The sequence below is a fragment of the Anolis sagrei genome, chromosome 11 (genome assembly GCF_037176765.1).
Source record: "Anolis sagrei isolate rAnoSag1 chromosome 11, rAnoSag1.mat, whole genome shotgun sequence".
Taxonomy (NCBI): Eukaryota; Metazoa; Chordata; class Lepidosauria; order Squamata; family Dactyloidae; genus Anolis; species Anolis sagrei.
In genome coordinates this window covers 17,584,748-17,606,727 of record NC_090031.1, presented here as the reverse complement: position 1 = coordinate 17,606,727, position 21,980 = coordinate 17,584,748, and the positions used below count along the sequence as shown (strand labels likewise).

The following is a 21,980-nucleotide window of genomic DNA, read 5'->3' as shown; positions in this document are numbered from 1 at the left end:
TCTGCATATTGGAGTTCTATAACAGATAGACTGTAATAAAATGTTGTTTGTTTCTCTGAGTTTGTCCTGTTAGCCAAACCAGTCTTTGTGAAAAGTTGGAATGAAATTTCTCCCTCTTGTTTTGAAATGGCTTTAGAATAACGAAACGTATCCTGATCTGTGTTGTTTTTCTCTCCGCAGCTTGACATATGGTCCAAGTCCAACTACCAGGTGTTTCAGAAGGCAAGTATCTGTTGTTTGCAAACCAGGGAGGCGTGTTGTAATGCAACAGGTTGGCAACTTGTGATGGCAACTTCCTGCAGATCAAAAGGAGGGCTGGGGGCCCCCAGGTAGCCTTTGCCCCTTCCTCCAGAGGCAGGTAAGGATTACGGAGGGATTAGCCCGCCCTTGCTCTTCCCTTTCTTCTGGAAATGTAATCCGTTCGTCAGCAGAGAAACGAACCCAATGCAAAGCAGCCCAGGACTGAGCCCGGCAAACGGTAATCCTTCATCAATAATGCTTCCTACTAATTATCGCCTCTGGAGGACATTAGCACTTGCATTAAGAACTCTGCGCTTATGAGGGAGGCCCTCATCCCCTCCTCTTGGAGGTTTTCACACGGTTTTATTACTAATTATTATTATTATTAATAATAATACTAATATATTATATACGTTATATTACGCATTACTATTAAAATATTACTTTGATGTACATAATACCTTTTGCACTACTAGTAATATATAATATTCTATATATAGAATATTATATATTAATTATGAATATAATATAATATTTATATATATAGAATATTATTTATATTATAATACTAGCCATCCCCTGCCACACATTGCTGTGGCCCACTCTATTGGTCATGGGGGTTCTGTGTGGAAGGTTTGGCCCAATTCTATCATTGGTGGGGTTCAGAATGGTCTGTGATTATAGGTGAACTATAAATCCCAGCAACTACAACTCCCAAATGTCAAGATTCTATTTTCCCCAAATTCCACCAGTGTTCATATTTGGGCATATTGAGTATTTGTGTAGAGTTTGGTCCAGATCCATCATTGTTTGAGTCCATAGTGATCTCTGGATGTAGGTGAACTACAACTCCAAAACCAAATGACACTGCCCACCAAACCCTTCTAGTATTTTCTGTTGGTCATGGGAAAACTGTGTGCCAAGTTTGGTTCAATTCCATCGTTGGTGGGGTTCAGAATGCTCTTTGATTGTAGGTGAACTATAAATCCCAGCAACTACAACTCCCAAATGACAAAATCAATTTTTTGAGTGAAGGACATACATTGGGTTGTTAGGTGTCTTGTGTCCAAATTTGGTGGCAATTCATCCAGTGGTTTTTGAGTTCTGTTAATCCCACAAACGAACATTACATTTTTATTTATATGTTGTTGTTGTTCATTCGTTCAGTCGTCTCCGACTCTTCGTGACCTCATGGACCAGCCCACGCCAAAGCTCCCTGTCGGCCGTCACCACCCCCAGCTCCTTCAAGGTCAGTCCAGTCACTTCAAGGATGCCATCCATCCATCTTGCCCTTGGTCAGCCCCTCTTCCTTTTGCCTTCCACTTTTATTTATATAGATTACTATAATTATTATTATTCAATAATTACAGTACATCAGAATATTACTAGTAGTGCAAAACATATTATGGATATAAAAGTAATACTATTAATAGTAATGAGTAATATAACGAATATAATATATGCATAATATGTTTTGCACTACTAGTAATATTATGTAATATTCTATATATAATATATATATATATAAATTATATATATATATTAATATTATATTCATAATTTATATATATATATATAAAAATTATGAATATAATATTAATTATGAATATAATATAATATTTATATATATAGTATTTTATTTATATTATATTATTCTTATTAAATAATTATATTATAATATTACTAGTAGTGCAACACATATTATGCATATAAAAGTAATACTATTTATAGTAATGAGTAATATAACTTATATAATATAGTGTAATATTACTTTTATATGCTTCTTATATATTTTGCACTACTGTATTATAGAATCCTAGAGTTGGAGGAATCCTAGTGGGCCATCCAGTCCAACTCCATTCTGCCATGAAGCAGGAAAATTGCATTCAAATCCCCCCTGACAGATGGCCATCCAGCCTCTGTTTCAAAGCCTCCAAAGAAGAAGCCTCCACCACACACTGGGGCAGAGAGTTCCACTGCTGAACAGCTCTCTCTCACAGTCAGGAAGTTCTTCCTAATGTTCAGGTGGAATCTCCTTTCTTGTAGTTTGCAGCCATTGCTCCGCTGCGTCCTAGTCTCCAGGGCAGCAGAAAACAAGCTTGCTCCCTGCTCCCTATGACTTCCTCTCACATATTTATACATGGTTTTATCATGTCTCTTCTCAGCCTTCTCTTTTGCAGGCTAAACATGTCCAGCTCTTTCAGCTGCTCCTCATAGGACTTGTTCTCCAGGCCCTTGATCATTTTAGCCACCCTCCTCTGGACACTTTTCCAGCTTGTTAATATCTCTCTTCAGCTGTGGTGCCCAGATCTGGACACAATATTCCAGGTGTGGTCCAACCAAGGCAGAATAGAGCCGCTCCTCATAGGGCTTGTTCTCCAGACCCTTGATCATTTTGATCATCTTCCTCTGGACACATTCCAGCTTGTCAATATCTCTCTTCAACTGTGGTGCCCAGATCTGGACACAATATTCCAGGTGTGGTCTAACCAAGGCAGAATAGAGCCGCTCCTCATAGGGCTTGTTCTCCAGACGCTTGATCATTGTAGCCACCCTCCTCTGGATACTTTTCCAGCTTGTCAATATCTCTCTTCAATTGTGGTGCCCAGATCTGGACACAATATTCCGGATGTGATCTAACCAAGAGCCGCTCCTCATAGGGCTTGTTCTCCAGATCCTTGATTATTTTAGTCGCCCTCCTCTGGACACTTTTCCAGCTTGTCAATATCTCTCTTCAACTGTGGTGCCCAGATCTGGACACAATATTCCAGGTGTGGTCTAACCAAGGCAGAATAGAGCCGCTCCTCATAGGGCTTGTTCTCCAAACCCTTGATCATTTTAGTTGCCCTCCTCTGGACACTTTTCCAGCTTGTCAATATCTCTCTTCAGTTGTGGTGCCCAGATCGGGACACAATATTCCAGGTGTGGTCTAACCAAGGCAGAATAGAGCCGCTCCTCATAGGGCTTGTTCTCCAGACCCTTGATCATTTTAGACGCCCTCCTCTGGACACTTTTCCAGCTTGTCAATATTTCTCTTCAACTGTGGTGCCCAGAACTGGACACAATATTCTGGATGTGATGTAACCAAGGCAGAATAGAGCTGCTCCTCATAGGGCTTGTTCTCCAGACGCTTGATCATTGTAGCCACCCTCCTCTGGATACTTTTCCAGCTTGTCAATATCTCTCTTCAACTGTGGTGCCCAGATGTGGACACAATATTCCAGGTGTGGTCTAACCAAGGCAGAATAGAGCCGCTCCTCATAGGGCTTGTTCTCCAGACCCTTGATCATTTTAGTCGCCCTCCTCTGGACACTTTTCCAGCTTGTCAATATCTCTCTTCAACTGTGGTGCCCAGATCTGGACACAATATTCCAGGTGTGGTCTAACCAAGGCAGAATAGAGCCGCTCCTCATAGGGCTTGTTCTCCAGACCCTTGATCATTTGAGTCGCCCTCCTCTTGTCAACATCTCCCTTCAGGGCTTTGGTTTCCTTCTCAGCAACAGGCTCCTGGTGGTGGTTGTTTTTATTCCTCCCGAAAAGTGAAGAATACCTGGACAGGTGTTTCGGGGTTCAAGGAGGAGAGGCCCGAGGCCCCAGAAAGGAGGCCCAGGTATACAGAGCGGCCTGAAAGAAGCAGCAGGGAAGAAGAGACGAGAGCCAGCAAAGATCTATCTCGCTCCTTCCGAAAGGGCAGGCAGACAAAGGGGAAGACTCCGCTGGCATTTCCAGCTCCGCAGGTGCCTAGACCGGGAAGGCCCAAAGGAAAGGCTTCTCACAAAGGAATTGTTTGCCTGAGAATAGAGGAAGCCAGGCAGTTGCATTGTGATCCACATAGAAACATCCATTCTTAAGAGTTGGAAGGGACCCCTAAAGGACATCTAGCCCAGCTCCATTTCTGCCAGGCAGGAAAAAAACACAATCAAAGCCCTCCCTGACAAATGGCCACCCTGACTCTGCTTTCATAATAATAACTAGCTTTACCCGCCACGCATTGCTGTGGCCAACCTTCTCTCCCTCTTTCTCTCCTTCTTTCACTCCTTCCTTCATTTCCTTTTCTTCCTTCTCTACCTGTTTACTTCCTTTCTTAGCTTTTTGCTCCCATCCTTCCTTCTCTTTATTTCTTTTCTTCCCTCCCTTTTTCTCTCCTTCTTTCTCTTCTTCCTTTGCTCCGTCTTTCCTCCCTTCCCTTTCCTTCCTCCTCCCTTTTTATTTTCCTTCCTCTTTCTCTCCTTTCTTCCCTCTCTATCTCTTTCCTTCCTTCCTTCGCTCTTGACTTCCAGACTTCCTTTTCTTTCTTTCTTTTCTTCCCTCCCTTTCTCTTCTTCCTTCGCTTTTTCCTCTCTTCCCCTTCCCAAATTCCCCTTCCTTCCTTCCTTCCTTCCTTTCTCCGTTCTTTCCCATCCTCCTTCTCTCCCTTTCTTCTTTCTTTCCTTCCTTTCTTCTTTCATATACCTTCTCAACTTCTCCTTCCTTCCTTCATACACCTTCCCTCCCTCCCTTTCTTTCCTTCCTTCCTTTCTCCGTTCTTTCCCATCCTCCTTCTCTCCCTTTCTTCTTTCTTTCCTTTCTTTCTTCTTTCATATACCTTCTCAACTTCTCCTTACTTACTTACTTCATACACCTTCCCTTCCCTCCTTTCTTCTTCCTTCCTTCGTTCCTTCCTTTCTCCCTTCTTTCCCATCCTCCTTCTCTCCCTTTCTTCTTTCTTTCCTTCCTTTCTTCTTTCATATACCTTCTCAACTTCTCCTTCCTTCCTTCATAAACCTTCCCTTCCCTCCTTTCTTCTTCCTTCCTTCCTTTCTCCGTTCTTTCCCATCCTCCTTCTCTCCCTTTCTTCTTTCTTTCCTTCCTTTCTTCTTTCATATACCTTCTCAACTTCTCCTTCCTTCCTTCCTAAACCTTCCCTCCCTTCCTTTCTTTCCTTCCTTCCTTTCTCTGTTCTTTCCCATCCTCCTTCTCTCCCTTTCTTCTTTCTTTCCTTCCTTTCTTCTTTCATATACCTTCTCAACTTCTCCTTCCTTCCTTCATACACCTTCCCTCCCTCCCTTTCTTTCCTTCCTTCCTTTCTCCGTTCTTTCCCATCCTCCTTCTCTCCCTTTCTTCTTTCTTTCCTTCCTTTCTTCTTTCATATACCTTCTCAACTTCTCCTTTCTTACTCCCTTCATACACCTTCCCTTCCCTCCTTTCTTCTTCCTTCCTTCGTTCCTTCCTTTCTCCCTTCTTTCCCATCCTCCTTCTCTCCCTTTCTTCTTTCTTTCCTTCCTTTCTTCTTTCATATACCTTCTCAACTTCTCCTTCCTTCCTTCATACACCTTCCCTCCCTTCCTTCCTTTCTTTCCTTCCTTCCTTTCTCCCTTCTTTCCCATCCTCCTTCTCTCCCTTTCTTCTTTCTTTCCTTCCTTTCTTCTTTCATATACCTTCTCAACTTCTCCTTCCTTACTTCCTTCATACACCTTCCCTTCCCTCCTTTCTTCTTCCTTCCTTCCTTCCTTTCTCCCTTCTTTCCCATCCTCCCTCTCTCCCTTTCTTCTTTCTTTTCTTTCTTTCTTGTTTTCGCGTTTTGCTGTCCCGTTGAACGCCCTTTCCCATTTTACATATATAGATAATAATAATTATAATAATAATAATAGAGTTTGAAGGGACCCCCAAAGGACATCCAGTCCAGCCCCCTTCTGCCAGATAGGAAAAGCACAATCAAAGCCCTCCCTGACAAATGGCCACCCTGACTCTGCAATAATAATAATAATAATAATGTTCAATGGGACCCCAAAGGACATCCAGTCCAGCCCCCTTCTGCCAAACAGGAAAAGCACAATCAAAGCCCTCCCTGACAAATGGCCACCCTGACTCTGCTATAATAATAATAATAATAATAATAATAATAATAATAATAATAGAGTTTGATGAGACCCCCAAAGGACATCCAGTCCAGCCCCCTTCTGCCAGACAGGAAAAGCACAATCAAAGCCCTCCCTGACAAATGGCCACCCTGACTCTGCTATAATAATAATAATAATAATAATAATAATAATAATAATAATAGAGTTTGATGGGACCCCCAAAGGACATCCAGTCCAGCCCCCTTCTGCCAGACAGGAAAAGCACAATCAAAGCTCTCCCTGACAGATGGCCACCCTGACTCTGCTATAATAATAATAATAATAATAATAATAAGTTCGATGGGACCCCCAAAGGCCATCCAGCCCAGATTTCTGCCATAAGGGCAGACACAAAGCCCTCCTGAGAGATGGTCCCCCCTTCCTCATAGATTTCCCTGGTTCGTGGAGAAATAGGGCTGTACGATCCTAGGATCCTACAGTTCAAAGGAACTCCCAAAGGACATCCAGTCCAGCCCCCTTCTGCCAGACAGGAAAAGCACAATCAAAGCCCTGCTGACAGATGACCACCCAGCCTCATCAATTTGCCTGGTTCATGGAGAAAAAGGGCTGTAGAACCATAGAAATCCAGAGTTGGAAGGGACTCCTAAAGGACATCCATTCCAACCCCTTCCTGCCATGAAGGATGTCCTTTAGGAGACATCCATTCCAACCCCTTCCTACTGTTTATTTTCCGAGCCCAATTTAAGGTGCAGGTGCTTACCTACAAAGCCCTAAATGGTTTGGGATCTGCCTACATAGATGAAGGGCTAGAAGGCAGGATCATCAAGTTTGCAGACAACACCAAATTGGGAGGGATAGCCAATAGTCCAGAGGACAGCAGCAGGATTCAAAACGATCTTGACAGATTAGAGAGATGAATGGCCAAAGCTAACAAAATGAAGTTCAACAAAATGAAGTGACAAATGCAAGATACTCCACTTAGGCAGGAAAAACGAAATGCAAAGATACAGAATGGGGGACAATGCCTGGCTCGAGAGCAGTACGTGTGAAAAAGATCTTGGAGTCCTTGTGGACAATAAGTTAAACATGAGCCAACAATGTGGTGTGGTGGCAAAAAAAGCCAATGGGATTTTGGCCTGCATCAATAGGAGCATAGTGTCTAGATCTAGGGAAGTAATGCTACCCCTCTATTCTGCTTTGGTTAGACCACACCTGGAATATTGTGTCCAATTCTGGGCACCACAATTCAAGAGAGATATTGACAAGCTGGAATGTGTCCAGAGGAGAGCAACTCAAATGATAAAGGGTCTGGAGAACAAGCCCTATGAGGAGTGGCTTAAGGAGCTGGGCATGTTTAGCCTGAAGAAGAGAAGGCTGAGAGGGGATATGATAGCCATGTATAAATATGTGAGAGGAAGCCACAGGGAGGAGGGAGCAAGCTTGTTTTCTGCTTCCTTGGAGACTAGGATGCGGAACAATGGCTTCAAACTACAAGAGAGGAGATTCCATCTGAACATGAGGAAGAACTTCCTGACTGTGAGAGCCGTTCAGCAGTGGAACTCTCTGCCCCGGAGTGTGGTGGAGGCTCCTTCTTTGGAAGCTTTTAAGCAGAGGCTGGATGGCCATCTGTCAGGGGTGATTTGAATGCAATATTCCTGCTTCTTGGCAGGGGGTTGGACTGGATGGCCCATGAGGTCTCTTCCAACTCTTTGATTCTATGATTCTATGAAGCCACAGGGAGGAGGGAGCAAGCTTGTTTTCTGCTTCCCTGGAGACTAGGACGCGGAACAATGGCTTCAAACTACAAGAGAGGAGATTCCATCTGAACATGAGGAAGAACTTCCTGACTGTGAGAGCCGTTCAGCAGTGGAACTCTCTGCCCCGGAGTGTGGTGGAGGCTCCTTCTTTGGAAGCTTTTAAACAGAGGCTGGATGGCCATCTGTCAGGGATGATTTGAATGCAACAGTCCTGCTTCTTGGCAGAAGGGGGTTGGACTGGATGGTCCATGAGGTCTCTTCCAACTCTTTGATTCTATTCTATTCTATTCTATTCTATTCTATTCTATTCTATTCTATTCTATTCTATACCTGCGTGACCGCATCTCCGTCTATGAACCCACGCATTCTCTTCGCTCATCCGGAGAGACCCTGCTCGCGATTCCACTTGCGTCGCAGGCGTGTTTGGTGGGGACGCGGGACAGGGCCTTTTCTGTGGTGGCCCCCCGACTTTGGAACACCCCCCCAAAGACATCAGACAAGCATCGATGCTAGCGGGGTACAAATAAAGTTAATAATAATAATAATGATAATAATAATTTTAAAAAAAACGTGAAACAGCGAGTCCGCTAAAAGTGAACCACAAAATACTGAGGGAACCCTGTCTTGCCAACAAGGAAGCCCCTTCTTGCAAATTCTCTTGCAGGGAAGGAATGGAAAAAGGAACCGTGAGCGGCCTTTTCTTGCCGTGACCTTCCAACGGACGGATTGGCCTTTGGTGTCTTCTAAAGTTCTTCCACCAAAAGGAGAGATAGAGACGTAAACACAACATGATTAGCATCGCAGTCGGTTGGGACGGCCACGAACAACAGGGCCGTCGGTGGCTTCGACTAATGAGATTCCTCCGGGAGATCAAAGTGGGGGAAAGGCTCGGTTGGAGCGCGCATTGTGCGTTTTCTGAGCAAAAAAGCCGGCAATTGCGACCGCAGAGAAAGGCAAAGCGCAGATCAAAAGCCGCGCAGAGAAGACGGGGACAATCACTGCAACAAAACATTACGACGGGGAGGGCCACCCTACTACGAACGTTCCCGTCTCCTTTCATGCACACTTTCCTTCTAAAGGAAGAGAGCCAGGAGGCCATCGTCCTCCTGCAAAGCAAGGAGAGTCATTAGCCAGGCTGTTTCACACGATGCAAGGAAGGCATCTGCTGCAAACAGTTCTTCCATTGACATTTGAGACGTTCCAGAGGGTTAGACTGGATGGCCTTTGGATGCCCCTTCCAACTCCAGGAGTCTTAGATCCTCCATGAATCTGCTAATGCAGTGGTTCTCAACCTTCCAGTGGCTCCCAAAGTGACCCATTTAAAGTGGAATCCGGTGTCAAACAGGGATGTGTTATTGCCCCAACTCTATTCTCCATCTTCATCGCTATGATACTTCACCTTGTTGATGGGAAGCTTCCCACCGGAGTGGAAATCATCTATCGGACAGATGGCAAGCTATTCAACCTCAGCAGACTGAAAGCCAAAACCAAGGTTACAACAACATCTGTTATAGAACTCCAGTATGCTGATGACAATGTTGTCTGTGCGCATTCAGAAGAAGATCTACAAGCCACTCTAAACACCTTCGCAGAAGCATACGAGAAGCTCGGCCTGTCACTGAACATTGAGAAAACCAATGCCAGTGATACAGCTTAATGGTGTAACATTAGAAAATGTTGATCATTTCCGCTCCCTTGGCAGCCACCTCTCCACCAAAGTCAACATTGACATTGAAATACAACACCGCCTGAGCTCTGCAAGTGCAGCATTTTCCAGAATGAAGCAGAGAGTGTTTGAGTAGAGTGTTTTCCGGAGGCAGCGCTGATGGAAACATTCCAGGAGTTGCATGTGACGTCTGTAGACAGTCCACGTCTCACAGGCATAGAGCAGGGTTGGGAGGACAATAGGGAGACCAAGGTGCTTGTCTATAAAGCTATTGTCCTCCCAACCCTGCTCTATGCCTGTGAGACGTGGACTGTCTACAGACGTCACATGCAACTCCTGGAATGTTTCCATCAGCGCTGCCTCCGGAAAATCCTGCAAATCTCCTGGGAAGACAAAGCGGACAAACGTCAGTGTGCTGGAAGAAGCAAAGACCACCATCATTGAAGCGATGATCCTCCAACATCAACTCCGCTGGGCCGGCCACGTTGTCCAGATGCCTGACCACCGTCTCCCAAAGCAGTTGCTCTACTCCGAACTTAAGAACGGAAAACGGAACGTTGGTGGACAGGAAAAGAGATTTAAAGATGGCCTCAAAGCCAAGCTTAAGAACTCTGGCATAGACACTGGGAACTGGGAAGCCCTGGCCCTTGAGCGCTCCAGCTGGAGGACAGCTGTGACCAGCAGTGCTGGAGAATTTGAGGAGGCACGAGTGGAGGGTGAAAGAGAAACGTGCCAGGAGGAAGGCGCGTCAAGCCAACCCCAACCGGGACCGCCTTCCACCTGGAAACCAATGCCTTCACTGTGGGAGAAGATGCAGAGCAAGAATAGGGCTCAACAGCCACATACGGACCCACAAGGAAATCCATAATGGAAGACCATCTTACTCGTCCAACGAGGGATCGCCTAAGTAAGTAAGTAAGTAAGTAAGTAAGTAATGTCACGACCCCTTAATACACTTCCTCGTGTTATGGTGACCCCCCGACCATAAAATTATTTTTGTTTCTACTTCATAACTGTCATTTTGCTGCTGTTGTGAATCGTAATGTAAATATCTGATATGCAGGATGTACGTTCATTCACTGGACCAAATTTGGCACAAATACCCAATACGTCCAAATTTGAATACTGGTGGGGTTGGGAGGGGGGTTGATTTTGTCCCGTGGGATTTGTAGTTGCTGGGATGTATAGTTCACCTACAATCACAGAGCATTCTGAACTCTAATGATGGAATTGAACCAAACTTGGCACACAAAACTCCCATAACCAACAGAAAATACTGGAAGGGTTTAGTGGGCATTGGCCTTGAGTTTTGGAGTTGTAGTTCACCTACATCCAGAGAGCACTGTGGACTCAAACAATGATAGATCTGGACCAAACTTGGCACACAAAACTCCCATAACCAACAGAAAATACTGGAAGGGTTTAGTGGGCATTGGCCTTGAGTTTTGGAGTTGTAGTTCACCTACATCCAGAGAGCACTGTGGACTCAAACAATGATAGATCTGGACCAAACTTGGCACACAAAACTCCCATAACCAACAGAAAATACTGGAAGGGTTTAGTGGGCATTGGCCTTAAGTTTTGGAGTTGTAGTTCATCTACATCCAGAGAGCACTGTGGACTCAAACAATGATAGATCTGGACCAAACTTGGCACACATTCTCAGTATGCCCAAATGAGAACAGTGGTGGAGTTTGGGGAAAACAGACCTTGACATTTGGGAATTGTAGTTGCTGGGATTTATAGTTCACCTACAATCACAGAGCATTCTGAACTCCAATGATGGAATTGAACCAAACTTGGCACACAGAATTCCCATAACCAACAGAAAATACTGGAAGGGTTTAGTGGGCATTGGCCTTGGAGTTGTAGTTCACCTACATCCAGAGAGCACTGTGGACTCAAACAATGATAGATCTGGACCAAACTTGGCACACATTCTCAGTATGCCCAAATGAGAACAATGGTGGAGTTTGGGGAAAACAGACCTTGACATTTGGGAGTTGTAGTTGCTGGGATTTATAGTTCACCTACAATCACAGAGCATTCTGAACCCTACCAATGATCGAATTGGGCCAAACTTCCCACACAGAAAATACTGTTTTCTGATGGTCTTTGGCGACCCCTCTGACACTCCCTCGCGATCCCTCCAGGGGTCCCGACCCCTAGGTTCAGAAACACTGTGCTAATGCCTTTGAGGCTGGGTGGCCATCTGTCAGGAGGGCGTATATGGAGATGCTGCGTGACCGCATCTCCATATACGAACCCACGCGTTCCCTTCGGTCATCTGGAGAGGCCCTGCTCACGATCCCACCTGCGTCGCAAGTGCGTTTGGTGGGGACGAGGGACAGGGCCTTCTCTGTGGTGGCCCCCCGATTCTGGAACTCTCTCCCTAAGGACATTAGACAAGCCCCAACGTTGGCAGTCTTTAGAAAGAGCCTGAAGACCTGGCTGTTCCAGTGTGCCTTTCCAGATTAGGAAACTCCCGGCATCATGTCCCAAATGCACTTTGCATCATGATGTCATTGTTTTTAGTGTTTTATTGTTTTTGCTTGATGTTTTATTATTTGCTTATGAGTTTTACTGTGATATTTGTATGTTGTTGTTGTTGGCGGCCTTGGCCTTTGTAAGCCGCATCGAGTCCTTTGGGAGATTTTGCGGGGTATCTATATATATAAATTTGTAAGGGGTGTTAAACGGAACAGCAAAACTCAAAAAAAAACCAACGGAAATTAACCAAAATTCCCATGCACATACCTCAACCCACAAGGTGCAAACAAACCGAATCAAAATGAAAAACAACACAACAACACACTCACAAAATGACAAAACAACTGAGCATGCGCAATGGCACCCAGCCGCAAGTTCCCTGGCGGAAGGAAGGAAAGTAAGAGAAAGAAGGAAGAAGAAAAGGAAAGAAAAGGAAAGATGGAAGGAAAGATAAGATAGACAGCAGAAGAGAAAGAAAAAGGGGGAAGGAAGGAAAGAGGTAGAGAAGGAAGACATGAGAGAAAGAGGGAGGGAAAGTAAAAGGGGGGAGGAAGGAAGGAGAGAAGGAAAGAAAAAAGGGAATGAAGGAAGGAAAGAGGGAGTGAAGGAAGGGGGAAGATGTAGAGAAAGAGGGAGGGAAGGAAAGAAGGAAAGAGAGAAGGAAGAAAAGAGAGCAGAAGAGAAAGAAAAAGGGGGAAGGAAGGAAAGAGATAGAGAAGGAAGAGGAGAAGAAAAGATGGGAAGGAAGGAAGGAAGGAAGGAAGGAAGGAAGGAAGGAAGGAAGGAGGGAAAGAAGGAGGGAAAGAAGGAGAGAAAGAGGGAAGGTTGGCCACGGCAAAGGAAAGAAAAATAAAAGGAAGGAAAGGCAGGAAAGAGGTAAAGAAAGAAGGAGAAAAGAAAATAAAAAATGAAAGAAGGAAGGAAACATGGAGGGAAGAAAGGAGGCAAAGGAAGAAAGGGGGAGGGAATGAAGGAAAGAGAGAAGGATGAAACTAAGGAACGAAAGGAAGAAAGAAAGAAAGAAAGAAAGAAAGACAGAAAGAAAGAAAGAAAGAAAGAAAGAGGTAGAGAAGGAAGAAAGGAAAGAAAGGGGGAGAAAAAGGGGGAAGGAATAGGTAGGTACCTCTCTTTCATAATACTCCAGATATCTACCTCTACTTTGAAAAGATTTACTATAGGCCACAGCAACGCGTGGCAGGGAACAGCTAGTAAATAATAATAATAATAATAATAATAATAATAATAATAATAATAATTTGGGAAGTGTCCAACATGTGATCCAATACAACAGCCAGCAGAGTGATCTTGTCTGCTGTGGACTCATCTTGTTGTGTTTCAAATAACAATAATAATAATAATAATAATAATAATAAAATACAGTGACACAACCTACTCCAATTTACTACCATAATATTGAAATTAATAGCAACCTTTAATGGAAATGAGTGGCCAGAGGGGAAATGACTCCTTTCCCTCCGTCACAGTAGCAAACAAGTTGCCTGCGTCATCAGCAAAATTAGATGGAAGCGAGTGGGACTAATTTGGAATGTAAAGATTTGGGGAGGAACGAGAGGGAGCCGGCGGAAATGCGGACTTCTGCTCGGAGCGTTGCTGAAGAGTTCCCCACTTGAGAGGCTCCATAAATCGAGCCTGGGCTCTCCATGGCCCTCGGAGCCCGGAATCGCAGCCCTCGAGGCCACTAATTATGTTAACGACCCTCTCGAAAGCTCTTTGGTGCTCTTAATTCAAGGAGTTTGCCGTGCGTCAGCGGGGGACAGCTGTGTCAATATTTTGCCAGCAGCTGAGCTGAGGACTTCCATCCTTGAGGGGCATCCCTTCCTTTGCAAACCAGAGACCCACAAAAGAGGGCAACAGCCCCAGATCAATGCCTTAAGATAGGGAATTCATCCCCGCAATTGGGGTTCCCATCCCAAACATTGTCACTGTCAATCCTCATTGATGATATAGACCTACATAGCTGAAATCTTGTAGGGTCAATGTCAGTTGGTGTCAAATTATTTGGACGACATGGATGAAATCTTATAGGACCTTTCGGTGTCAATAATATGGAGCTACATAGATGAAATCTCATAGGGTCAGTGTCAGTCTGTGTCAATAATATGGAGATCCATGGATGAAATCTCATAGGGTCAATGTCAATCAGTGTAAATAATATGGAGATGCATGAATGAAACGCTATAGCAGGGGTCCTCAAACTACGGCCCGCGGGCCACTTCCAGCCCGCCAAGGGCACTTATCCGACCCGCGGAGGAGGAGCGCCCCCCCCCCCCCCCACACACACACACAGTGCCCTTCCCTTGGCAGACTCACGCTATCCGTCAGGCCCAATGGGCAGCGTGAGCCAGCCAAGGGCAGCTGCTCCGCGCAGCCTACTCGCACATAAAGCACCTCACGAGGTGCTTTACGCATGAGTAGGCCGCGTGGTGCTGCTCCTCCCTTGGCAGGCTCACGCTATCCGTCAGGCCCGATGGGCAGCGTGAGCCAGCCAAGGGCAGCTGCTCCGCCTGGCCTACTCACGCGTAAAGCACCTCGCATGGTGATTTATGCGCGAGTAGGCCACACGGAGCAGCTGCCCTTGGTTGGCTCACACTGCCCATCGGGCCTGACGGATAGCGTGAGCCAGCCAAGGCAGGCTGCCCCGGCGCTCCATGCAACATGGAGCTTCACAATGCAGTCATGCTGGCCACATGACCTTGGAGGTGTCTACGGACAACGAAGGCTCTTCGGCTTAGAAATGCAGATGAGCACCACACCCCAGAGTCAGACACGACTGGACTTCATGTCAGAGGAAAACCTTTAACTAGGAAAATTGTGGAAGATCCAGGGTGGGAGAAAGAACTCTTGTCTGTTGGAGGTAGGTATGAATGTTTCAATTGGCCACCTTGATTACCATTTCATAGCCTGACAGTTTTTAGGGAGAATCCTTTGTTGAGAGGTGATTAGCTGGCCCAGATTGTTTCTTGTCTGGAGTTCCCCTGTGTTTGAGTGTTGTTCTTTATTTACAGTTATAATTTTAGAGTTTTTTTAATACTGGTAGCCAGATTTTGTTCAGACTAGAAATAGGAAGATTTCCCATTCTCTGCTCCTGGAATTACTGCCTAAAGAGGGCTAGAAAGAACCCCCTCGAAGGGCCCTTCCACACAGCAAAATAAGATAGGTGCAAATTGCAGAGGAATTTTTTAATTGATTTTTTTTTAAAAAAAAACTTTAGTTCGGTCCTCCAACGGTCTGAGGGACAGTGAACTGGCCCCCGGTTTAAAAAGTTTGAGGACCCCTGCGCTATAGTGTCAACTGTTAATCAGTGTTAATAATATGATGAAATTTATTAGGGCCTATCAGTGTCAATAAAATGAGCTACTTGAATGAAATCTGTAGGGCCTGTTGGTATCAATAATATGGAGCTACATAGATGAAATCTCATTGAGTCAGTGTCAATCGGTGTCAATAAAATGGAGCTACATGAATGAAATCCTATAGAGTCAACTGTTAATCATTGTTAATAATTTAGACCTCTGTGAATGAAATCTTGTAGGGTCAACCTGTATTTATAATGTGTAGCTACATAAATGAAACTTTGTAGAGTCAATGTCAATAAGTGTCAATAATATGGAGTTCTATGGATGAAACCTTATAGGGTCAGTGTCAATCTGTGTCAATAATATGGCGCTTCATTGATGAAGAAATCTCATAGGGTCAATGTCAACCAATGTCAATAATATGAAGCTACTTGAATGAAATCTTATAGGGTCAACTGTCAATAATATAGACCTCCATGAATGAAACCTTGTAGGATCAACCTGTATTGATAATATGGAGCTACATAAATGAAACCTTGTAGGATTAATGTCAATAGGTGTCAATAATATGGAACTCCATTGATGAAACCTTATAGGGTCAACACAGATGAAACCTTATAGGGTCAATGTCAATTGGTGTCAATAATATGGAAATTCCTGGATGAAGAAATCTCATAGGGTCAATGTCAATCAATGTCAATAACATGAAGATACATGAATGAAACCCTATAGGGTCAACTGTTAATCACTGTTAATAATTTAGACCTCTGTGAATGAAATATTGTAGGGTCCACCTGATAATATGGAGCTACATAAATGAAACCTTGTAGGGTCAATGTCAATAGGTGTCAATAATATGGAACTCTATTGATGAAACCTTATAGGGTCAATGTCAATCAGTGTCAACAATATGGAGCTTCACAAATGAAACCTTATAGCAGTGGTTCTCAACCTGGGGTCCCCAGATGTTTTTGGCCTACAACTCCCAGAAATCCCAACCAGTTTACCAGCTGTTCGAATTTCTGGGAGTTGGAAGGCCAAAAACACCTGGGGACCCCAGGTTGAGAACCACTGCCTTATAGGGTCAATGTCAGTCTATGTCAATAATATGGATATTCCTGGATGAAGAAATCTCATAGGGTCAATGTCAATCAATGTCAATAATATGAAGCTACTTGAATGAAATCTTATAGGGTCAACTGTTAATCAGTGTTAATAAGATGGACCTTCATGAATGAAACCTTGGTGGGTCAACCTGTTTTGATAATATGGAGCTACATAAATGAAACCTTGTACAGTCAATGTCAATAATATGAAGCTCCATGGATAAAACCTTATAGGGTCAATGTCAATCAGTGTCAATAATATGGAAATCCATGGATGAAATCTCATAGGGTCAATGTCAATCGGTGTCAATAATATGAAGATACTTGAGTGAAATCTTATAGAGTCAACTGTTAATAATATGAACCTCCATGAATGAAACCTTGTAGGGTCAACCTGTATTGATAATATAGAGCTACATAAATGAAACCTTGTAGGGTCAGTGTCAATCTGTGTTGATGATATGGAGCTCCATGGATGAAGAAATCTCATAGGGTCAATGTCAATTGATGTCAATAATATGAAGCTATTTGAATGAAACTTTTTAGGTTAATAAGTCTTAATAAGGTGGACCTTCATGAATGCAACCTTTTAGGGTCAACCTGTTTTGATAATATGGAGCTACATAAATGAAACCTTATACAGTCAATGTCAATAATATGGAGCTCCACGGATGAAACCTTATAGGGTCAATGTCAACAGGTGTCAATAATATGGAGCTACACAGATGAAACCTTATAGGGTCAATGTCAATAGGTGTCAATAATATGGAGCTCTATGGATGAAACCTTGTAGGGTCAATGTCAATAGGTGTCAATAATATGGAACTCCATGGATTAAATCTTACAGGGTCAACATCAATCAGGGTTGATAATATGGAACTACGTGGGTGAATCTTATAGAGTCAACTCTTAATCAGTATTAATGATATGGACATCCATAGACGAATCCTTGTAGGGTCAGTGTCAATCTGTATTGATAATATGGAGTTTTGTGAATGAAATCTCATAGGGTCAATGTCAATTGGTGTCAATAATATGGAGCTACATGGGTAAAATCTTATAGAGTCAACTCTTAATCAGTATTAATAATATTGACATCCATGGACGAATCCTTGTAGGGTCAATGTCAATCTGTATTGATAGTATGGAGTTTCGTGAATGAAATCTCATAGGGTCAATGTCAATTGGTGTCAATAATATGAAGCTACTTGAATGAAATCTTATAGGGTCAACTGTTAATAAGCATTAATAATATGGACCTCCGTGAATGAAACCTTGTAGGGTCAATGTCAATCTGTATTGATAATATGGAGCTACATAAATAAAATCTTAGAGGGTCAGTGTCAATATGTATTGATAAGACATTTCCATGAAAGAAAACTTATAGGATCAGTGTCAATAATATGGGTTTCCATGGATGAAACATTATAGGGTCACTGTCAATCTGTGTCGATAATATGGAGCTCCATGGATGAAATCTTATAGGGTCAACCTTTAATTATTGATAATAATATGGACCTCCATGAATGAAACTTATGTAGAGTCAAGGTCAATCATTGCTGATAATATGGACGTAACCTTATAGGGTTACTATCAATCAGTGTGGATAGTGTGGACCAACATCAATTAAAACTTGGTTAGGGTCACTGTCAATCTGTGAGAGTGAACCTTGCCGGGTCCCTCTCAATCTGCATCAATAATATTGACCAACTTCAGTGAAACTTTGTAGGGTCATTTCTTTGCTGAGAAGGTCCAGAGGAGAGACCTTGAGGGAATATGAGTTTCTGATGTCAAGGATGTTGTTTTGCGGTCTTCCTGATGAGTGTTCCTTTCTTTTCCCAGGTCACGGACCACGCGACAACAGCCCTCCTGCACTACCAGTTACCCCAGATGCCGGACGTGGTGGTCAGGTCCTTCATGGTAGGTGTCCCTCTGGGTCAGCCTTATTTTTGAAGGCCCTCTTTGGTCCAACAAAAAGGGCCTTCACTTGACCTTCATCCCGAATGCCTGTTCTGCTCCGCATAACATTTTAGGAGAGCCCTCACTACCACATTACCTTGGAGTCTCCCTAGGATGGGACTTTCCTGCAAGGCCCCATTTGGCTTCAGGGGCAACTGCTCTTCTGATGAGCTGCGGTCCCAAAAGAAGAGGAGGAGGAGGAGGATGAAGAATCATAGAATTATAGAGTTGGAAGAGACCTCCAACCCCTTGCCAAGAAGAAGGAGGAAAATTGCATTCAAAGTAGTCAAAGAAGAAGAAGAGAAGGAAGGAAAAGAAGATGAAGAACAAGGAGAAGAAGAGGAGGAGAAGGGCAGGAGGAAGAAGGAGAAGAAGAAGAGAGGGAGAAAAAGAATGAGAAGAGGAAGATGAGAAAGAAGGAAAGGAGGTTGAGGAGGAAGAAAAAGAATAAGGAAAAGAGGAGGAAGGAGAGAGGAAGGAAAGGCAGAAAAAATGAGAAGAAGAGCAGGAGGAAGAAGGAGAGCAGGAGGAGGAAAAGAAGGAAGGAGAGCAGGAAGAGGAAGGAGAAAGGAAAAAAAGGAGAAGATCAAGGAGGAGAAAAGGAGAAAAAAGAGGAGGAAGAACAGGAGAGGAGGAAAGAAGGAAAATAAGATGAAGAACAAGGAGAAGAAGAGGAAGGGAAGGGTGGGAGGAAGACGGAGAAGAAGAGGAGAGAGGTAAGAAAAGAATGAGAAGAGGAAGATGAGGAAGGAGGAAAGGAGGATGAAGAGGGAGGAGAAGAAGAGGGAGGGAGGAAAGGCAGAAGAAAATGAGCAGGAGGAAGAAGGAGAGCAGGAAGAGGAAAAGAAGGAAGGGGAGCAGGAAGAGGAAGGAGAAAAGAAAAAAGGAGAAGATCAAGGAGGAGAAAAGTAGAAAAAAGAGGAGGAAGAACAGGAGAGGAGGAAAGAAGGAAAATAAGATGAAGAACAAGGAGAAGAAGAGGAGGGGAAGGGTGGGAGGAAGACGGAGAAGAAGAGGAGAGAGGTAAGAAAAGAATGAGAAGAGGAAGATGAAGAAGGAGGATGAAGAGGAAAAAGAAGAGGAATGAGGAGGAGGAGAGGGAGGGAGGAAAGGCAGAAGAAAATGAGCAGGAGGAAGAAGGAGAGCAGGAGGAGGGAAAAAAGGAAGAGCAGGAGGAGAAGGAGAAGAAAAAAAGAGGAGAAGGAGATCAAGGGGGAGAAAAAGAGGAGGAGGAAGAAAAGGAGAAGAGGAGGGAGGAGGAGAAGAGGGGGGAAGGAAAGGCAGAAGAAAAATGAGAAGAAGAGTAGGAGGAGGAAGGAGAAAAAAGAGGAGAAGGAGATCAAGGAGGAAAAAAGAGGAGGAAGGAAGGAAAAGAAGATAAAGAACAAGAAGAAGATGAAGGGAAGGGCAGGATGAAGAAGGAGAGGAGGCAGAAGAAGAGGAGGAAGAAGAGGATGAGGAACAAGGAGGAGAAGAACAAGGAGGAGAGAAATTAGAAGAGAAGAAGAGGAAGAAAGAGATGAGGAGGTGGGAGGGGGACGAAGAAGAGGAAGAAAAAGAAGAGGAGATAAGAGAAAGGAGGGGAGGAAAAAGAAGAGCAGGAAGAAGAATGAGGAAGAGAAGAAGAAGAAGAAAACAAAGAGAAAGAAGAGGAAGATAAGTTGTTGTTGTTGTTGTATTTCTTACCCTCATGGCTTGAGGCGAGGCCCAACAATGTTTAGAAACACTGCTCAAGCACAAGACTACAGATAATATAAGAAGAGACCTAGATGAAAGCTCCTACAGATGAAGGTTAATGCCAAACGATGGGCAGGCGCGTTTTGCATGGCGCCGAAGGTGCCTGGTATTGATCGTCCTCCCAGGTGACAAAACCAGTGGAGGCCTCGCTCTTCAGGTGTGCAATCCGCTTGACAGGAGGAACCGGAGCCATCATTATCCAGAAAAAGGCAAAACATAGAATTTAACCTCTGGAAAATTTCCACCATTGGAAGCAATGCGGCAATGCAATGCGACACCATGCCGTTTGGTTGCCATCAGGCCTTGGTTCTTCTCTTTCTTGGGGAAAGCTATTGACAGCCGAAATGGAGAGAGAAAAGAGAAGGATTGGTTTCAATCAAGGCGGCGGCTTCAGAGAACAATTTTCTCTTTATCGACATCATTCAGCAGGTGACAAGATGCATGCACATCCGTCATGGCAGAGAGCTATCTGTCTATGTTCTCTCCTGGAGTTTGGAATTGAGTTAAATAGCATGGAATTATAATGCAGCGCAGATCCAGACCATTTTGTCCCCCTTTAGACCCTTCCTTGCCTCCCTCCCGCCCAGCAGAGTTTACAAAAATACACTATTATTATTATTATTATTATTATTATTATTATTATTATTATTATTTGAAACACAGCAAGATGAATACACAGCAAACAAGATCACTCTGCTGGATGTATTGGATCACACGTCGGACACTTCCCTACTGTCTAGGACTATTATTATCATTACTATTATTATTATTATTATTATTATTATTATTATTATTATTAGAAACACAGCAAGATGAGTACACAGCAAACAAGATCACTCTGCTGGTTGTATTGGATTACATGTCGGACACTTCCCTACTGTCTAGGACTATTATTATTATTATTATTATTATTATTATTATTATTATTGAGTTGTTGGTTTTTTTGGGCTATATGGCCATGTTCTAGAGGCATTCTCTCCTGATATTTCGCCTGCATCTATGGCAAGCATCTTCAGAGGTAGTGAGGATGCTACCTCTGAGGATGCTTGCCATAGATGCAGGCGAAACGTCAGGAGAGAATGCCTCTAAAACATGGCCATATAGCCCGAAAGAAAACCTACAACAACCCAGTGATTCTGGCCATGAAAGCCTTCGACAATACATTATTATTATTATTTTACTGACACAAAACCACAGTATGTCACAGCAAATGAGATCTAAATGCTGGATTTCGTATCAAAACATCACAAGTCGAACACTTCCCATTATTATTATTATTATTATTATTATTATTATTATTATTTGAAACACAGCAAGATGAGTATACAGCAAACAAGATCGCTCTGCTGTTTGTATTGGATCACACGTCGGACACTTCCCTACTGTCTAGGACTATTATTATTATTATTATTATTATTATTATTATTATTATTATTGGGTTGTTGTAGGTTTTTCGGGCTATAAGGCCATGTTCTAGAGACATTCTCTCCTGATATTTCGCCTGCATCTATGGCAAGCATCTTCAGAGGTAGTGAGGATGCTACCTCTGAGGATGCTTGCCATAGATGCAGGCGAAACGTCAGGAGAGAATGCCTCTAGAACAAGGCCATACAGTCCGAAAGAAAACCTACAACAACCCAGTGATTCTGGCCATGAAAGCCTTCGACAATACATTATTATTGTTATTATTATTATTATTATTATTATTATTATTATTATTTTACTGACACAAAACCACATTATGTTACAACAAATGAGATCTATATGCTGGATTTCGTATCAAAACATCACAAGTCGAACACTTCCCATTATTATTATTATTATTATTATTATTATTATTATTATTATTATTTGAAGCACAACAAGAT

At 43.4% G+C, this 21,980-nt stretch overlaps 1 protein-coding gene across 1 annotated transcript in view; it reads left to right on the top strand.

The window, feature by feature from the left end:
* Nucleotides 1–21,980, top strand: part of MED27 (mediator complex subunit 27) — a 192,560-nt gene that overhangs the window by 165,856 nt on the left and 4,724 nt on the right. Inside the window, exons 6-7 of the mRNA XM_060757149.2 lie at nucleotides 181–222; nucleotides 18,259–18,336. Coding sequence (XP_060613132.1) covers nucleotides 181–222; nucleotides 18,259–18,336 — 120 coding nt within the window. The remainder of the gene's footprint in view (nucleotides 1–180; nucleotides 223–18,258; nucleotides 18,337–21,980) is intronic.